Raw genomic sequence first — 15,166 nt, 5'->3', positions numbered from 1 at the left:
CTTTTAGTTGTGGAATATTCCATTCATGTGCACACTGGAGACATAAAGAAAGCAGATACCAGTGGAGAGGCTTATCTTTGTATTCAAGGAGCGAGAGGTGACTCTGGGAAAAGATGGCTTAATAATTCAAGAAGTGGACCCATCACTTTTGCCAGAGGCCAGGTAAAAGAACTGAGGAAAAATAATTGAAATTGTAAATGTCTCCTTAATAATACCTCATGTTTACATAGAACTTTTCATGCTAAAGGATGTTAAAAGTACTTGACCAGCCTGCCCATTCCATATAGGGATCATTTTACCTACTACCAAGTGACAACCATCTCTGGGATGAAATGTGATTGTTCTTCTGCACCATCAGCTTGCACAACAGAGAGAGAGTTAAATTAATGAAGTATTTTTGTTCAGAAAATTAGATTACAAACTCCTTGATGCAGTTAGATGCAGTTATCTAAACTATGGGCCAAATGCACCATTGGTGGAAGTGCATAGCTCTCCATAAGCTATCTTGGTGTTGTGCCTGCTTAAATGAATATGGCACTGTGTGTTTTGTGAACGATCATGAACACCTACCTAGCAATATAAACAATAAATAATAATAAGGCAAATGTCCCATTCCAGTCCTCATTCTCCTTCTTTAGTTCGTCCATTCAGAAATTCCTTATTAACCTTGCAAAAATCTTCTTGGTTTTTGAGAATTCAAAAACTTTTGCAGAAAAAATCCTGGAACAACTGTTGTCAAGAGAATAGGATAGTTAAAGAAAATTTCAGATCAAAATCTTACAGATACCTTGTTAGACCTCAGTGTCTGATACAAATTCAGATTTGCAAGACATCGTTACATTTTTATCAAAGGTCAATGTAAAATCACTCTATAAGGAACCTACAGCTGACAGCCCTTCAACACTGAGTGGTGTTGAATGGAAAGTGAAGAGCCAATGAATACTGCTTCAGTACCATTGTAACCAGAATCCAGATTATCCAGATTCAGGTTAGTGCTTGCTGCTTTAGTCACCCCAGGGCATGATGAGGAGAACCTCCTTGTCAAAATCCAGGAGTTGCCATGACTGCCACTTTGCAAAGATATATGGGAGAGGCCTTGACCCTGACTCATCAGCAGAAAACCAATCTGGACTATGTTACCGATCATCTCTACAATGGCTGCTTCCATATTGTGGTGAACAGAATGGGAATGAGCTGCTTCCACTGTAAGAAACTCCCTCCTCATGCCTCAGCCTGATGAGAGAGTGCCTGGCTTTGAGCTGCCATGCTCTGTCTGGTGCAAGCTCAACCATTTCAAAGGCGGGGCAGTGAGGTGTGCAGCAAATGACCACACCTGGGGACCTGGGAAACTCTTGTGTGGTTGAGAATGTTGCACACTTACTTGATGGCTTCTTACTGTGTGCTGATCTATCAGCTGTTGAATGACTAAAACATGTGATGCCTACCTAAGTCCTTTTGATGTTTGTCTTTTTGATTCATACATCTGTATTCTCTCTACTTTTGCATTTTGAATTTTTCCATCTTTATTATGCATCCACTAATAATAACAACTCCAGAAGAACATATGAAATTAAACCTTTTGCTATTTTTTTTTACTTTAATAGATAGACATTAGTCAGGTCTCTGAATGTAGCTGAAGTACCTCAAAGAATCTTCTACTTGACATATATTCTGTCTGTGCACTAAACCCTCCTCTTTTCATGTTGTCTGCTGATTTTCATTCTTAAAAGTTTCAGAAGCCAGGTTTTATGAAAAACAAACTAGATCTTTGCTGCTCATTGCAGCCTTCCAGTTAGTCTAATTAATTTGCAGTTCTTCAGCAGAGTGTGAAACCCTACCTGATATCCAACAAATATGGAGTTAATTCCCTGATCAGACTTTACAAAGGAAATCGGGAGACAGTAGTGAAAGAGGACTTAGAATGGTAGGGCTACCCAGGCTTTGAAGGATAATGTACGGAACTCAATGGGGCCATCTATTTGGTAGGTAGATGAGGATGATACTTAGAGAAAGCAGGATTCCACAAGCAGTTGGTAGAGACATGAAATATTAGTGCTGGCTGAGAAGGGTGGTGGTTCTGTTTTCTTTCTACATATATAAGGCCTCTGCATTTTCTTTATTCTCCTTGTAATAAATTCACTTTTAAAGTACCCTTAAGAATAATGCATTGAGGCAGGAAACTCATGGACTGACTCACTGATTTTTGTGAGTGCTGAGTTAGCTGATTGACTCCAACAATGAAGACGCTCCTGTTCTTTGAGTCCTCAAGTTTTTCTTTTTACATATCCACTTTCTGTTCCCATTCTCTGATATGTTTGGTTAGGGGAGCAACAACGTCACCTGGAGCAGGACTCTTCCATCTGTTTGAGTCCAGTATCTTTATTTTTTACTTATTGTTTAAAGATTCTAGAGTTCAAGTAATAACAGCACTCTTTGGATTAATGGTGCTCACTACTCTTCTTAGTGTATTCTTTACCCTATCCTCCCTGACGACAATCTCAAAAAACACCTACTTTTTTGACCTTGATACTTCACCCTTCCTCTCAGATGAGAATTTGCCAGAGTAATCCATGTATTCATCGCCTCCAGGCTGGGCTGTCGTAATTCATTGTACCTGGCACTGAACATGGTAGCAATGTAGGGTTTCCCTTGCCAGTTCAAGTCTTTGGCCCATCTTAAAAGCCCTTACTGGGTCAGAATCAAGCTACATCAGCAACTGCATCTTCATTCAGAACTCACTTGGACAACTGTTCCTCTCTAGAATAACGAAGTCTGGGAGAAGTTCGTGAGCGCCAGAGATAAAGTAACCTTAGTTGTGGAGGTTTTGTTGGGGAACAAGTTTCCCAAAGTGGTCAGACTAATTCAATTATTTATCGCATGCTTCAAGACCCTGAGCTTGGAGGCCTGAGTCAGCAAAATATTTAAGTACATTCTTTACTTTAAGCACAAGTAATCCCATCCATATTCAACAAAACATGCCCTTAATTTTAAGCAGTTACCTAAGTCTCATGTGCTTACAGTTAATCATGTGCTTTTATGAGAGCTTTCCCATCTCTAACCAGACTGAAGAGAGGTGTTTGGGAAAAGTGTGAGAAAACAAACAAACCAAGAACTGTGTGTGTGTGTGTGTGTGTGTGTGTGTGTGTGTATCTTATGCCAGGAAAGAAGAAGATCAAAAGACTCCATTAAGTTCACTAAGCACTTCACCATGCAAATCTAAAGTACTTGAGAAGCTCTGTTGTGTGATGGAGATGACTTCCATAGAAAACCCTAATATAGATGCATAGGTATAATGTCACTTCTTATAAAGTCATAATTCATCCAATTTAGTTATTTCATCCTACAAGTTTAGTAGAAATCGGCATCTTACTGGAACTTCAATCTGAGCATCAAAGTTTCTGAAAATACTGTTTATCAATTATAGTGATACTTTAAAATTCATCAGAAAAGTCATACTAGTCACTGACATTGGAAATATCAATTACAGCACATACTGTTTTATTATGCACTTGAAAGAAATGGAATGACATGACAAGGGTAAAGTAAAGTGCACTAACATACAAAGCAATGTCCACTTATGCAGAGGTAAATTCACAAGTCATACATACCTACCGTGCACAACCACAATTTAAATTATTCTCAAATTGCAGGTGGATGTTTTCAGAATCAAAGCAGTTCACCTTGGCAAGCTGAACCAAGTTCTTGTTGGATTTAAAAGTTTAAAAAAAGGTACTGTACAATAATTTTCAAATAAACTATGTGCCTGGAATATACAGCATTGCATTGTAACAAATACCATATAACAACATTGATTATCATCAGATGTAATGGGGGTCAGAAATGCAGAAAAACATCTGTTAAAATTATGATTTCAGATCATATGTTTAATGAGGTCTGTTCTATTTGGAAACTAGTGAAAAAATTGAAATTGCTAGACCTTTTCAGTTTTTTTCTGTGTTTTGTGTTAGATTGTATATAACCTGGTTTCATTTAAATTCTCAATGTACTATAGGAGAATCATAAACCGTATCCAGTGAATTACATAGTGAAAAATTATGAGGCATTTCTTGTTTGTTTTTTTACAATAAGTGGCTTGTTTGATATATTTGGGTCTGCCAGTAGATTCAGCAAATATTTTTATTTTCCAGCAAAAGTATGTTATTTTTTCTTGTTTTGCATCTCATTTGGCTATCTTTCCCCACTCCAATACACACATACACTGTTTTAACTTTTCCATTTTTAAAATTATGGACATTTTTATTAAGTATAAAATAAATCCTTAATCACTCAGGGTGAAATGCTTTCTTCCTCTGCCACCAGGGGAGAGGAACAAAGATTAATCAGTTGAGGTAAAAAGAGGGGCATGGAAGAGGGGGAGTGTTGGCTTCAAAATATTGTCCTCGTTTCCTATAGAAATCCATTCACAGGTGTTTAAGGGGCTCTGGGGATGTGGGTGGAGTGGCAGGCAGAGAAAGCTACACTCTCTGCAGCATCATTTCTCCCAACTCCCCTCCAATTCTCAGTATAAATAATGCTTGCAACTTCAAAGTAGGTAGTGACAGTTGGGGACAGTGTGGGATCATGGCTCCTTCAGGACTCTCAGTGCCATGCGGGCCAAGTGGCCATGTGGAGACACAGAGAAGAGATGAAGGTAGCCCTGGCCTCTGCAAATCTCCTGAGATCAATGAGTTGCAGACCATCTCTGAGAGTGGCAAACCCAGTTCCCCATTCCTACTCCCACTATTGAGAGCAAGAACGTGGAAAATTCAGGAGCCAAATTCATGGAGTTTCAAGTCATTTATATAGGAAAAACCCTAATGGGGGCTATTTGCCTCTTATTGCTTAAAGTGAAAGGGTGAAATCTGACCCCACTGAATTCAGAGTCATAACTCCCATTGACTTAAGTAAGGCCAGGATTTCACCAAAATAGTTTCCTCCTATTTAGGATTAGCTTAAAAACAGTCAGAAATATGTCAGGACCAAGTGCAGTTCAAGTGACTCAAGCCAGTAGCTTCAGTTTCAGTGGGGATGTATGTGGATTTGTTTCTCATTTCTAATCCTCAAATGCTGATGATAATACACCAGTCCTGGAATAATTCATTGTTATACGCAAGAAAAGTCCGGAAAGGGTTATTTTAAAAACATTCTTTATATTAGTTTTCTTTTGTTTCCTGCTTATGTTGTCAAACAAGTCATGTCACATGGGTACAGTGTAACATGCATTTATTGCACTCTTAGGTCAGTAATATTCCTCCCGTGGAGGAGGAGAAAACTCTTGATTGAGCTGCATGAGTTATAATCACTAATAAGAAATCTCTATGGCCCCAAACCTGGGAGGTGTTTCATGTCTTCTGTGAGTTGCTGAGTCCTCTGCATTCTCGTTTAAATCAGAAGCTTCAGCCTGTGTAGGCAGAGCTTATCATTGTTACTTGACATGCAATAAATTAATATATTTGTTTTAATCAGATGACTGGTTCTTGGAAAAAATTGTTATAAAAGAAGAAAGTTACCCTTTTGCCACTCACATCTTTGCTCACCATGACTGGATCAGCAAACACTCAAAGAAAGATTTTACAGAACTAGTAATTCCATTGAAAGGTAATGCCAACAAAATGTCTTTTGCTTACACAAATTAGTGTTGCATGACTAAGTACTGTTGAGTAAATTACAATTTATAAATTAATGTAATGATTTATGGTGACTTATAAGAAAGATATGTATTCTGAATATATATTTCTTCTAAATATAGAAATGACTGTGACATCTGATCCAGTAAAATACTTTGATACTAAAAGCAGAGGACGATGGCAAATGTGGGTGTACTGTACACACATACCAGAAAAAGTTCCTGATATTCAAGTTGTTGTGTTTGGAACAAAAGGGAAATCTGCTGCACAGAAGGTTCAGAATCTGAAAAATGACCCTTTTTTGGTTAGTTTCTTTTTATTATATTTTATACGGATCTTAACAATGTGTAACTGGGAAAGGTACATTGTGTTTTCTATGTGCCGGATTGTACACACAGATTGCTTTATTGGTCAGAGTTGATATCTGATATCTCCCATGCACCAAGAAAATGGTACTACTAGAACTACTGGTACAGGAAGTGAAACCAGATATTGTAGGGATAACAGAAGCATGGTGGAATAGTAGTCATGACTGGAGTACAGGTATTGAAGGGTATGTGCTGTTCAGGAAAGACAGAAATAAAGATAAATATGGTGGAGTAGCATTGTATATTAATTATGAGATAGACTGTAAAGACATTAGCAGTGATGGAATGGATAAAACAGAATCTGTTTGGGTCAAAATCACTTTGGGGAAGAAAGCTACCAGAGGCTCCCCTCGGATAGTGCTTGGGGTCTTTAAGATCTGATATGGATATGGATAGAGACCTCTTTAATATTTTAATTAAATAAATACTACTGGGAATTGTGTGATCCTGGGATACTTTAATTTCACAGATATAGAGTGGAGGACAAGTGCTACTAGTAATGGTAGGGGTCATATATTCCTGGATGTGATGATTGATAGATTTCTTCACCAAATAGTCACTGAGCCAACAAGAGGTGATGCCATTTTAGATTTGGTATTGGTGAGTAGAGAGGACCTCTTAAAAGAACTGGTTGTAGAGGACAACCTTGTTTTTCATGATCATGAGCCAATTCAGTTTAAACTAAATGGAAGGCTAAACAAAAATAGATCTGCAACTAGGGTCCTTGATTTCATAAGATCAAACTTTAAAAAATTAAGGGAATTAGTTAGGTAAGTGGACTGGACTGAAGAACTCAAGGACTTGAATGTGGAGGAGCCTTGGAATTACTTTAACTTAAAGTTGCAGAAACTATCTGAAGTCTGCATCCCAAGCAAAGGGAAAAAATGTATGGAAGAATTGCAGGCCAAATTAGATAAGCATGCATCTCAAACAGGTTATTAAGAGAAAGCAGACAGCCTACAAGGAATGGAAAATGGGAACAATCAGCAAGGAAAGCTACCTCTTGGAGATCAGAAAGAATAGAGAAAAAGTGAAAAGTATAGAGAAAAATCCAAGCAAATATGGAAGTGCAAAGGAAATTAAAACCAATAGTAATACATTCTATAGCCATATAAATGAAAAGAAAACAAGGAAATAAGTGGGATTGCTAAACACTGAGGATGGGATATAAATTAAAGATAATATAGGCATGACCTAATACCTAAAGGAATACTTTGCCTCATTTTTTAATAAGGGTAATGAGGAGCTTAGGGATAGTGGCAGGGTGGCTACTGAAAATGAGGATATGGAAGTAGAAATGACAATATCCAAGGTAGAAGTCAAATTTAGACAGCTTAGTGGGACCAAATCAGGGGGCCCAGATAATCTCCACCCAAGAATATTAAAGGAACTGGCATGTGAAATTGCAAGCCCAATAGAAAGGATTTTTAATGAATCCATAAACTCGGGGGTTGTACTCTGTCACTAATTGCTAATATAATATTTATTTTTAAGAAAGGAAAAGAAAGTGATCCAGGAAACTACAGGCCCATTAGTTTGACCTCAATAGTATGCAAGAACTTGGAACAAATTTTGAAAGAGAAAGTAATTGAGGACAAAGAGGTAAATGGTAATTAGGATAAAACACAACATAGCTTTACAAAAGGTAGATTGTGCCTGACCAACCTGAACTCTTTCTTTGAGAAGGTAACTGATTTTTTTAGTCAAAGGAAATGCAATAGATATAATTTACCTAGATTTCTTTAAGGCATTTGATACAATTCCATATGGGAAATTATTAGTTAAATTGGAGAAGATGGGAATCATCATGAGAAAAGAAAGGTGGATAAGGAACTGATTAATGGGAAGACTACAGTAGGTCATACTGAAAGGTGAACTGTCAGGCTGGAGGGAGTTTACTACCAGAGTTTCTCAGGGCTCGGTCTTGGGACCAGTCTTATTTAACATTTTTATTAATGACCTTGGCGCACAAAGTGGGAGTGTGCTAATAAAAATCGTGAATGACACAAAGTTGGGAGGTATTGCTAATATGGAGGCGGATCAGAATATCATACAAGAAGAGCTGGAGAACCTGGAATACTGGAGTAATAGAAATTGGATGAAATTTAGTAGTACAAATTGCAAAGTCATGCATTTAGGGATTAAAAACAAGATTTTTTTGGCTATAAACTGGGGAATTATCAATTGGAAGTGACAGAGGAGGAGAAAGACCTGGCTGTATTATTTGATCACAGATTGACTTTGAGTCACCAATGTGATGCACCCGTGAAAAAGGCTAATGCAGTTCTAGGATGCATCAGGCAAGGTATTTCCAGTAGAGATAGGGAAGTGTCATACAAGGCATGGGTGAGAATACTTTAGACATCTGGTCTCCCATGTTCAAGAAAGATGAATTCAAACTGAAAAAGATGCAGAGAAAGGCCCATAGGATGATCAGAGGAATGGAAAACCTACCTGAGAAGAGGAGACTCAAGGTGTGATTGGTTTCCCCCCTTAGGATGCCACCTGAGGTACTGGGATACTGCTGAGCCCACCTGTTCTGCCAGCCTGAGCACCCTTTTTCCTGTCTTGCTGAGCCAGGCTATTAAGCCTCCTCCAACACACACACAGGCAGGGCCACACCCAGCTGCAGAAAGACACAGACACTGAGATTAGTTCTGGGAAGACTCAGTTTAAGGGACTTGCCCCAGCACTCAGGTGTCCATCTCCCTTGGAGAGCAGACCCAAAGGTATGTTATGAAATCCACCTCCTCCCTCAGTGTGGAGGAAGATATGCACAGCCTCTTATTCCCCCCCCCCCCCGCCTAATTATGAATTCTACAAATGGGATTTATTATAAACAAGAAATAGGTTTATTAACTACAAAAGGTGAATTTTAAGTTTTTAAAGAGATAGTAATCTGCTTTGTTCTGTTTGCTAAGCAAATAAAACAAAACACTCAAACTAAGCTTGTTTCACTAAAGAAATTGGTTACAAATAGTAATTTCTCACTCTAGATCAGTGATTCTCAAACTTTTGTATTGGTTACCCCTTTCACACAGCAAGCCTCTGAGTGCGACCCCCCTTATAAATTAAAAACACTTTTTTATATATTTAACACTATTATAAATATGCTGGAGGCAAAACGGGGTTTGGGGTGGAGGCTGACAGTTCGTGACCCCCCCACATAATAACCTCATGACCCCCTGAGGGGTCCTGACCCCCAGTTTGAGAACCTCTGCCCTAGATATTGTTGCAGACAGATTACAGAAAGTCTTGAAAGGCAGCTGCACTGGTCTCCAGCTTGAGACCTCAGGTATTATTACTCACAAGTTAGACACCTTCCAGCTTGGGCTCAACCCTTCTCACCCCAATTCAGTTCTTATTTCCAGGTGTTTCACAGTGTCTCTTTGGGTAAGGAGACAGAGGAGAACCCTGATGATGTCACTCCCCTGCCTTATATAGCTCTTGTGTAAGGCGGGAACCCTTTGTCTTCCAGTGGAAAAACACTGGCATTCCAAAATGGGAGGAGGGCTGTCCAGTACCAGGTGTTTCTGTAGGGCTGTGGCAGCCACTATTCATAGGCTGTCTTGAGCATCCACAGGAAAACTAAGCTCTTTTACAGTCCATTGTCTTTGCTAATGGGCCATTAGCACTGGCTTTCTCATTATTGTACCTGAAGGGCTAATTGAGGGTGACACAAAAGTAACCCATTTGAAATACAGATACATAGTCAATATTTCTAACTTCAGATACAGAAATGATACAGGCATACAAATTGGATAATCACATTCAGTAAATCATAATCTTTCAAATGATACCTTACAAGACCCATCTTGCATAAAGTACATCTCAGTTATTTCATATCCATATCATAAGCATATTTCCATAAAGAATATGGAGTTTAATGTCACATAAGGAGCTTGGCTTGTTTAGCCTAACCAAACAAAGGCTGAGGGGAGATATGATTGCTCTTTATAAATGCATCAAAGGGATAAATACCAGGGAGGGAGAGGAGTTATTAAAGTTAAGTGCCAATGTGGACACAAGAACAAATCGATATAAACTGGCCATCAACAAGTTTAAGCTTGAAATTAGATGAAGGTTTCTAACCATTAGAGGAGTGAAGTTCTGGAACAGTCTTACAAGGGGAGCAGTGTGGGCAAAAAACCCAACTGGCTTCAAGACTGAGCTTGATAAGTTTATTGAGGGGATGGTATAATGAGATTGCTTACATTGGGAGATTGCAACTGCTAGTAGCAAAAATGCCAGTAGCTGGAGATGTGCGGGCTGTGGGTGGTTGAAAGGGAGTAGCTGAGGTTGAGAAGTGAAGCACAGATGAGGAGTTGAATCCTTTAACTGCTTTTTTCCTTGCTTTTCCTGATTTGCATTAGTGGCATTGCAGCAATGATATGTATTAGCCCCTACATGACCACCTTGAAAGAGCTGATGTCCCAATGTACTCATCAACTCTAAGGCCAGAAGAGAACACCGTGTTCATCTAATCTGACCTACTGCACATCGCAAGCCACAGAATCTCACCGCACATCTTTACATTCAGCCTGAACAACCAATGGGTAGCCTTAATTCCAACTACAAGTGTAAATTTAAATATAAACATTTAAACATCTGTAAATTTCAGTTCTCTCATTTCTACATAAAAATAAATACCAACTTTCCAAACAATTGCTAGAACATAGATCACCTCTTCACTAAAGTTTATTCATAAACATGAAGGAAAAATATATGACAGCATCCACCATTTGCAATCTGACCCTATATTTTATTTACCCACACCAATACAAAACCACTACACAACTATGTACAAAAAGTAATTTATGGAAGCCACCACCAACCCTATCCTGATCATGAAAACACATGGAAATTTAACCAATAAACATGGTCAGAGTTCAAGGCTGCCTGTTGGTTGCTCAGGTCGAGGATGGAGATCTGTGGGCTGTGAGCAGGGGACTGGAGGCAACTAAGGTTGAGAAGAGGAAATGATAAATGGAATGTAGCTGGGATGTAGTTGTGATTTCCTTGCTTTTTACAGTTTGAGGTGGGCTGTGTAGTCTAGATGCTTTAACTTAAAGTTAACAAAGTTTTTTGTGGGAGATATATACTGTACTGTATGAGTTCAGATTCATTTTCTGATTTACCATTGGGGTTTGTTCACCCTTGCTCAGCATTCTCGTTTATTCACTCATCTTTCCAAATGAGTTAAGAGAAATGAAACAAAACAAAATCCAAAACAAAAAAAACAAAAAAAAAACTTGCCTTATGCCTTATGATCAAAATGATTGTGTAAGGTATGTATGCATCAGTTAACTTTTTTTTATTATTATTTGACAGTTGACTGTTGATGATATTGGTGATGTAACAAAAGTTTCTTTCGTGTTATCTGGCCCACGTTTAGGAAGAGGAATTAAACTTCACAAGGTATTTCACATGAATTGCATTTGACCTGGATGCATCATGCATAATAACAATAGAAAAATACCTTTCGGAAGTACATTACCTTATACAATGTAGAGCACTTCTTTGTAATGCGACAATATTATTTATTAGCATGTGTCAGAAATAGAAGGTGAAATTCTGGCACCATTAAAGTCGATGGGGGTTTTGCCATTGACTTCAGAGGAGCCAAGGTTTCCCCCCATAATATGCAATCTCTGACAGAATATGTTAAATGTATTGATATTTGCTGAGTCCTATATTTTGTGAGCAAGTCCATATCACAAAATCCATTATGTAGCAGGGGGCAATATTTTCCATTGATGTATGCTTTTAGCAGGTATAGGGGCCCTGCATGAAAAGAGTGACTGACTTCTGCTGATTCACAGTGGCCCCGATTCAGGAAAGCATTCAAGCCCATGTATAAATCAACCTCTGTTCAGGGCAGTAGGTGCACAAGTGGCAACAGTTTTAGTTTTTAAACTTCCTAAAAGAAAATCCAGTCAATTCTCTCATGGCTAGCTAACTGTTATGTACTGGAATTGGAGATAGGACTGCGGGACAATGTCTTCTCTCTCCTTGAGCTTGATCCTGCATGCTGCTGAATGCTTGACATTAATGGAAGTGGAGAATCTTGCAGAATCAGGGCACTTAACAGTTTGGGACCGGGGCGGCACTATGTATTTTGCTGCCCCAAACACGGCAGTCAGGCGGCTTTCGGCGGCTTGCCTGCCGGAGGTCCACCAGTCCCGCACCTTCAGCATACCGACTGCCGAATTCCCGCCGAAGCCGCGGGGCCGGCGGACCTCCCGCAGGCGCGCTGCCAAAGGCAGCCTCACTGCCGCCCTCACGGCAACTGGCACGCCGCCCCCCGCGGCTTGCCGCCCCAGGCACGGGCTTGGTGTGCTGGTGCCTGGAGCTGTCCCTGTTTGGGACTCCAGGGCATAAAGTTAGCCATGTGGAATTCTTCAGCTTTGGGGCATTTTAAATGCTCAAGGACCCCAGTACATAAAGTTTGGTATGTACTTAATGGTCTGCATTCCAGGTACTCTACAAAAAGAAATTTATATCTAGAGTCCTTAGTCACTTAAGGTCTTTAAGGCTGAAGGTTTCTGTGAAGAGAACTTTAATATCTTGCATATAAAGTTTCTACACAAAGAAATTCATGCCCTGGAATGCTTAAAGCTTAAGAAATAATTTCTGGAGCTCTGTAGATGCTAGTCTTGTACTTTATGTTGTAACTCTGAACCTTAGAAAAAAGTTGGTATGCACATGGATGGAGCTATATTTTTATATGCTAGCCAATCGCTATTTTTCAATTTGTATTTTGTAAATTGGCCTAAGAGTCAAAGAGTGTGCTTTTAAAAAAATAGTGTAAAATACTGTTTTTTCTCTTCAGAAACTCAGAAATGGACAAAATGGATTTTCTTCAAACACTTTTACAAAATTTTTACAAAATTTTCACTTTCAGGCTCAGACTAAACATGGATAATTTTTACTTAAAGGGAAAAAAATAAAGATATGAACAACTGAAACTGTCAGATTATAATGAAGGCCCAACATAACCTTTACTATAGTATTTACTGCCAAAGTAATAGGGTGAGTTTTTCAAAAAAGTTAAAAGAGTGCCCAGTTTTCATTGAAGAGCATTGGCATTTTGGAAGTGGATTAAGCTAAACTGAATGTGAGTGTTCACACAGGGGTTTAAAGCAGTTTAAATAATCCATGTTAAATTCACACTTTAATTAATTTGGATTAATTTTCCTGAGTGTCCCAGGCCAGGTCTATACTACAAAATTAAGTAGACATAAAATGCCTTGTGTCAGCCTAGTTGTACATGTGTTTACACTTAAATTTGTCTCCCACTGATGTAAGTGCCCCTTTACAGCAATGCAGTAACACCACCTCCCCAAGTGGTGTAGAGTCATGATTGATGTATTGAGGTCAATGCAGAGCAAGTGCAGACAATATTACTTATGTCAACCCTAACAGCAGCTGTCCCACAATGCCTGACATTGAACTCTCCTGGTCATAATTGTGAACTCCACTGTCCAGGGGTCACAGAAATCAGAAGGCTCCTGTCCCCTTTAAAGCACTGCGAATGTTTGAAATGCCTTTTTGTGATTGTCCAGTTTTGTGAGCACAACAGGTAATCCTCCATTGTTATGTGCGACTGCCCAGCTGACTATGCCAGTACACACTCCAGATGCGCTCCGGCTTGGAGTAGGTAGGAGATATTGGATTTCCTAGGCCTATGGAGAGAAGAGGTTGTGCAAGCACAGCTATAGACAAGCCATAGAAACATGGACATCTATAACCAGATTGCACTGGAGATGCAGGAGAAAGGATGCCTGATCCAAATCAGAAGGAGAAAGAAGAGGACTTGGGAGAACATGTTCCATGAGATCCTGCAAGCCAATGCTGCATTAGATGGTGAGCAAAGGCCTGGAGGATGAACATTGCAGACAGACTGAAGAAGGAAAGAGTGGACAGGAGAAAGTCCCAGAAGGAAAAGGAGAGGAAGATGCACCAGGACATAATGGAGCTTCTCAGCTGCAAACACAGATGTTGCAGACTTTTGTGGACCTACAGTAATCATGGGCTCACCTCTCTTTGCAGTCCATGGAGAACTTCATTACAGCACTTCCCTACACCCTGCTTCAACATTCCACATGGTATTAGGGCCACATCCCTACCCTTACCACTCTATCCCAGGGGACATTAAGGACAAGCACAGCTTCACATACACTGACCTATGAAATCCACAGTTGTATATGTGTAGGTAAAATGGACATGAATGTTCTTTCCCCGTAGTAAGTTTTGTTCCATTAATTTATTAAATTTTAAATTTATTTGCTTTTAAATTGAACAGATTTTTCTTTGCACTGGTTTTGTTACCAAATAAAATTCTATTATTTGAAAAATAAGTCATTTTTATTAGTTCACAACAGATGCTGTAGAGTGCTTAGCAGCTCTTAAAGCACCCACTTTAAGTTGGGACAACTCATAAGATCAATGACAACACAGTGTAATAATCATAAATATACAGCAAGCATCGCAAAATTAATAGGAGCCTTGACAGTGTTATAGTCATAGCTGTACACCAAGCACCACACAATTCCTAACAGGTCCCAAAACATCAGGGCCAGGTAGAGCACAGTACACAACAACACATTACTGTGGTTCACTGTTAAAGTGCTCTTTCAAAGCTGCCCTGAGCTGTATAGCTCTGCATTGAGCTCTTCTAATAGCCTTTTGTCTGGCTGTTCAAACTCAGAAGACAGCTGTTCCATCTCCATCCTCTACCTCGGTGGCAACTTTTCCCCGCTTTGCTTCAAAGATATTATGCAGGATGCAGCAGCAAGCTATAACCATTGGGATGTTTTTGCCACTGAGATCCAATGTTCTGAGTCAACAGTGTCTCTTCAATCTACCAAAAGTCCATTCAACTGCCATTCTAAACCTGCTGAGCCACAGCTGAATCTTTCTTTGGTGCTGTTGAGGTGGCTGGTGTAGAGTTACATGAGCCAGGGGAAAAAGGAGTAGGGTGGGTGCCCCAGAATCACTTTTGGCATTTCAACATACATTGCCAATCGTAATCTGCTGGTCAGGAAAGAAAGTCCCTGCTTGCAGCTTCTTGAATAGTTCTGTGGTTTTAAACATGCAAGCTGCATGCACCTTCCCTGACCAGCCAACATTGATGTTGGTGAAGCATCTTCAGTGATCCACCAATGCTTA

General features: G+C 39.5%; 1 protein-coding gene across 1 annotated transcript in view; it reads left to right on the top strand.

Moving 5' to 3' along the window:
- RP1 (RP1 axonemal microtubule associated) overlaps window positions 1–15,166 on the top strand; it is a 225,597-nt gene that overhangs the window by 188,156 nt on the left and 22,275 nt on the right. The window contains exons 38-43 of the mRNA XM_065398305.1: window positions 8–162; window positions 3,651–3,729; window positions 5,467–5,598; window positions 5,750–5,931; window positions 7,490–7,597; window positions 11,327–11,413. Coding sequence (XP_065254377.1) covers window positions 8–162; window positions 3,651–3,729; window positions 5,467–5,598; window positions 5,750–5,931; window positions 7,490–7,597; window positions 11,327–11,413 — 743 coding nt within the window. The remainder of the gene's footprint in view (window positions 1–7; window positions 163–3,650; window positions 3,730–5,466; window positions 5,599–5,749; window positions 5,932–7,489; window positions 7,598–11,326; window positions 11,414–15,166) is intronic.

The sequence above is a fragment of the Emys orbicularis genome, chromosome 2, assembly GCF_028017835.1.
Source record: "Emys orbicularis isolate rEmyOrb1 chromosome 2, rEmyOrb1.hap1, whole genome shotgun sequence".
NCBI classification, from domain to species: Eukaryota; Metazoa; Chordata; order Testudines; family Emydidae; genus Emys; species Emys orbicularis.
The sequence above is the reverse complement of the archived record's forward strand: the minus strand, read 5'-3'. Positions and strand labels throughout refer to the sequence as shown.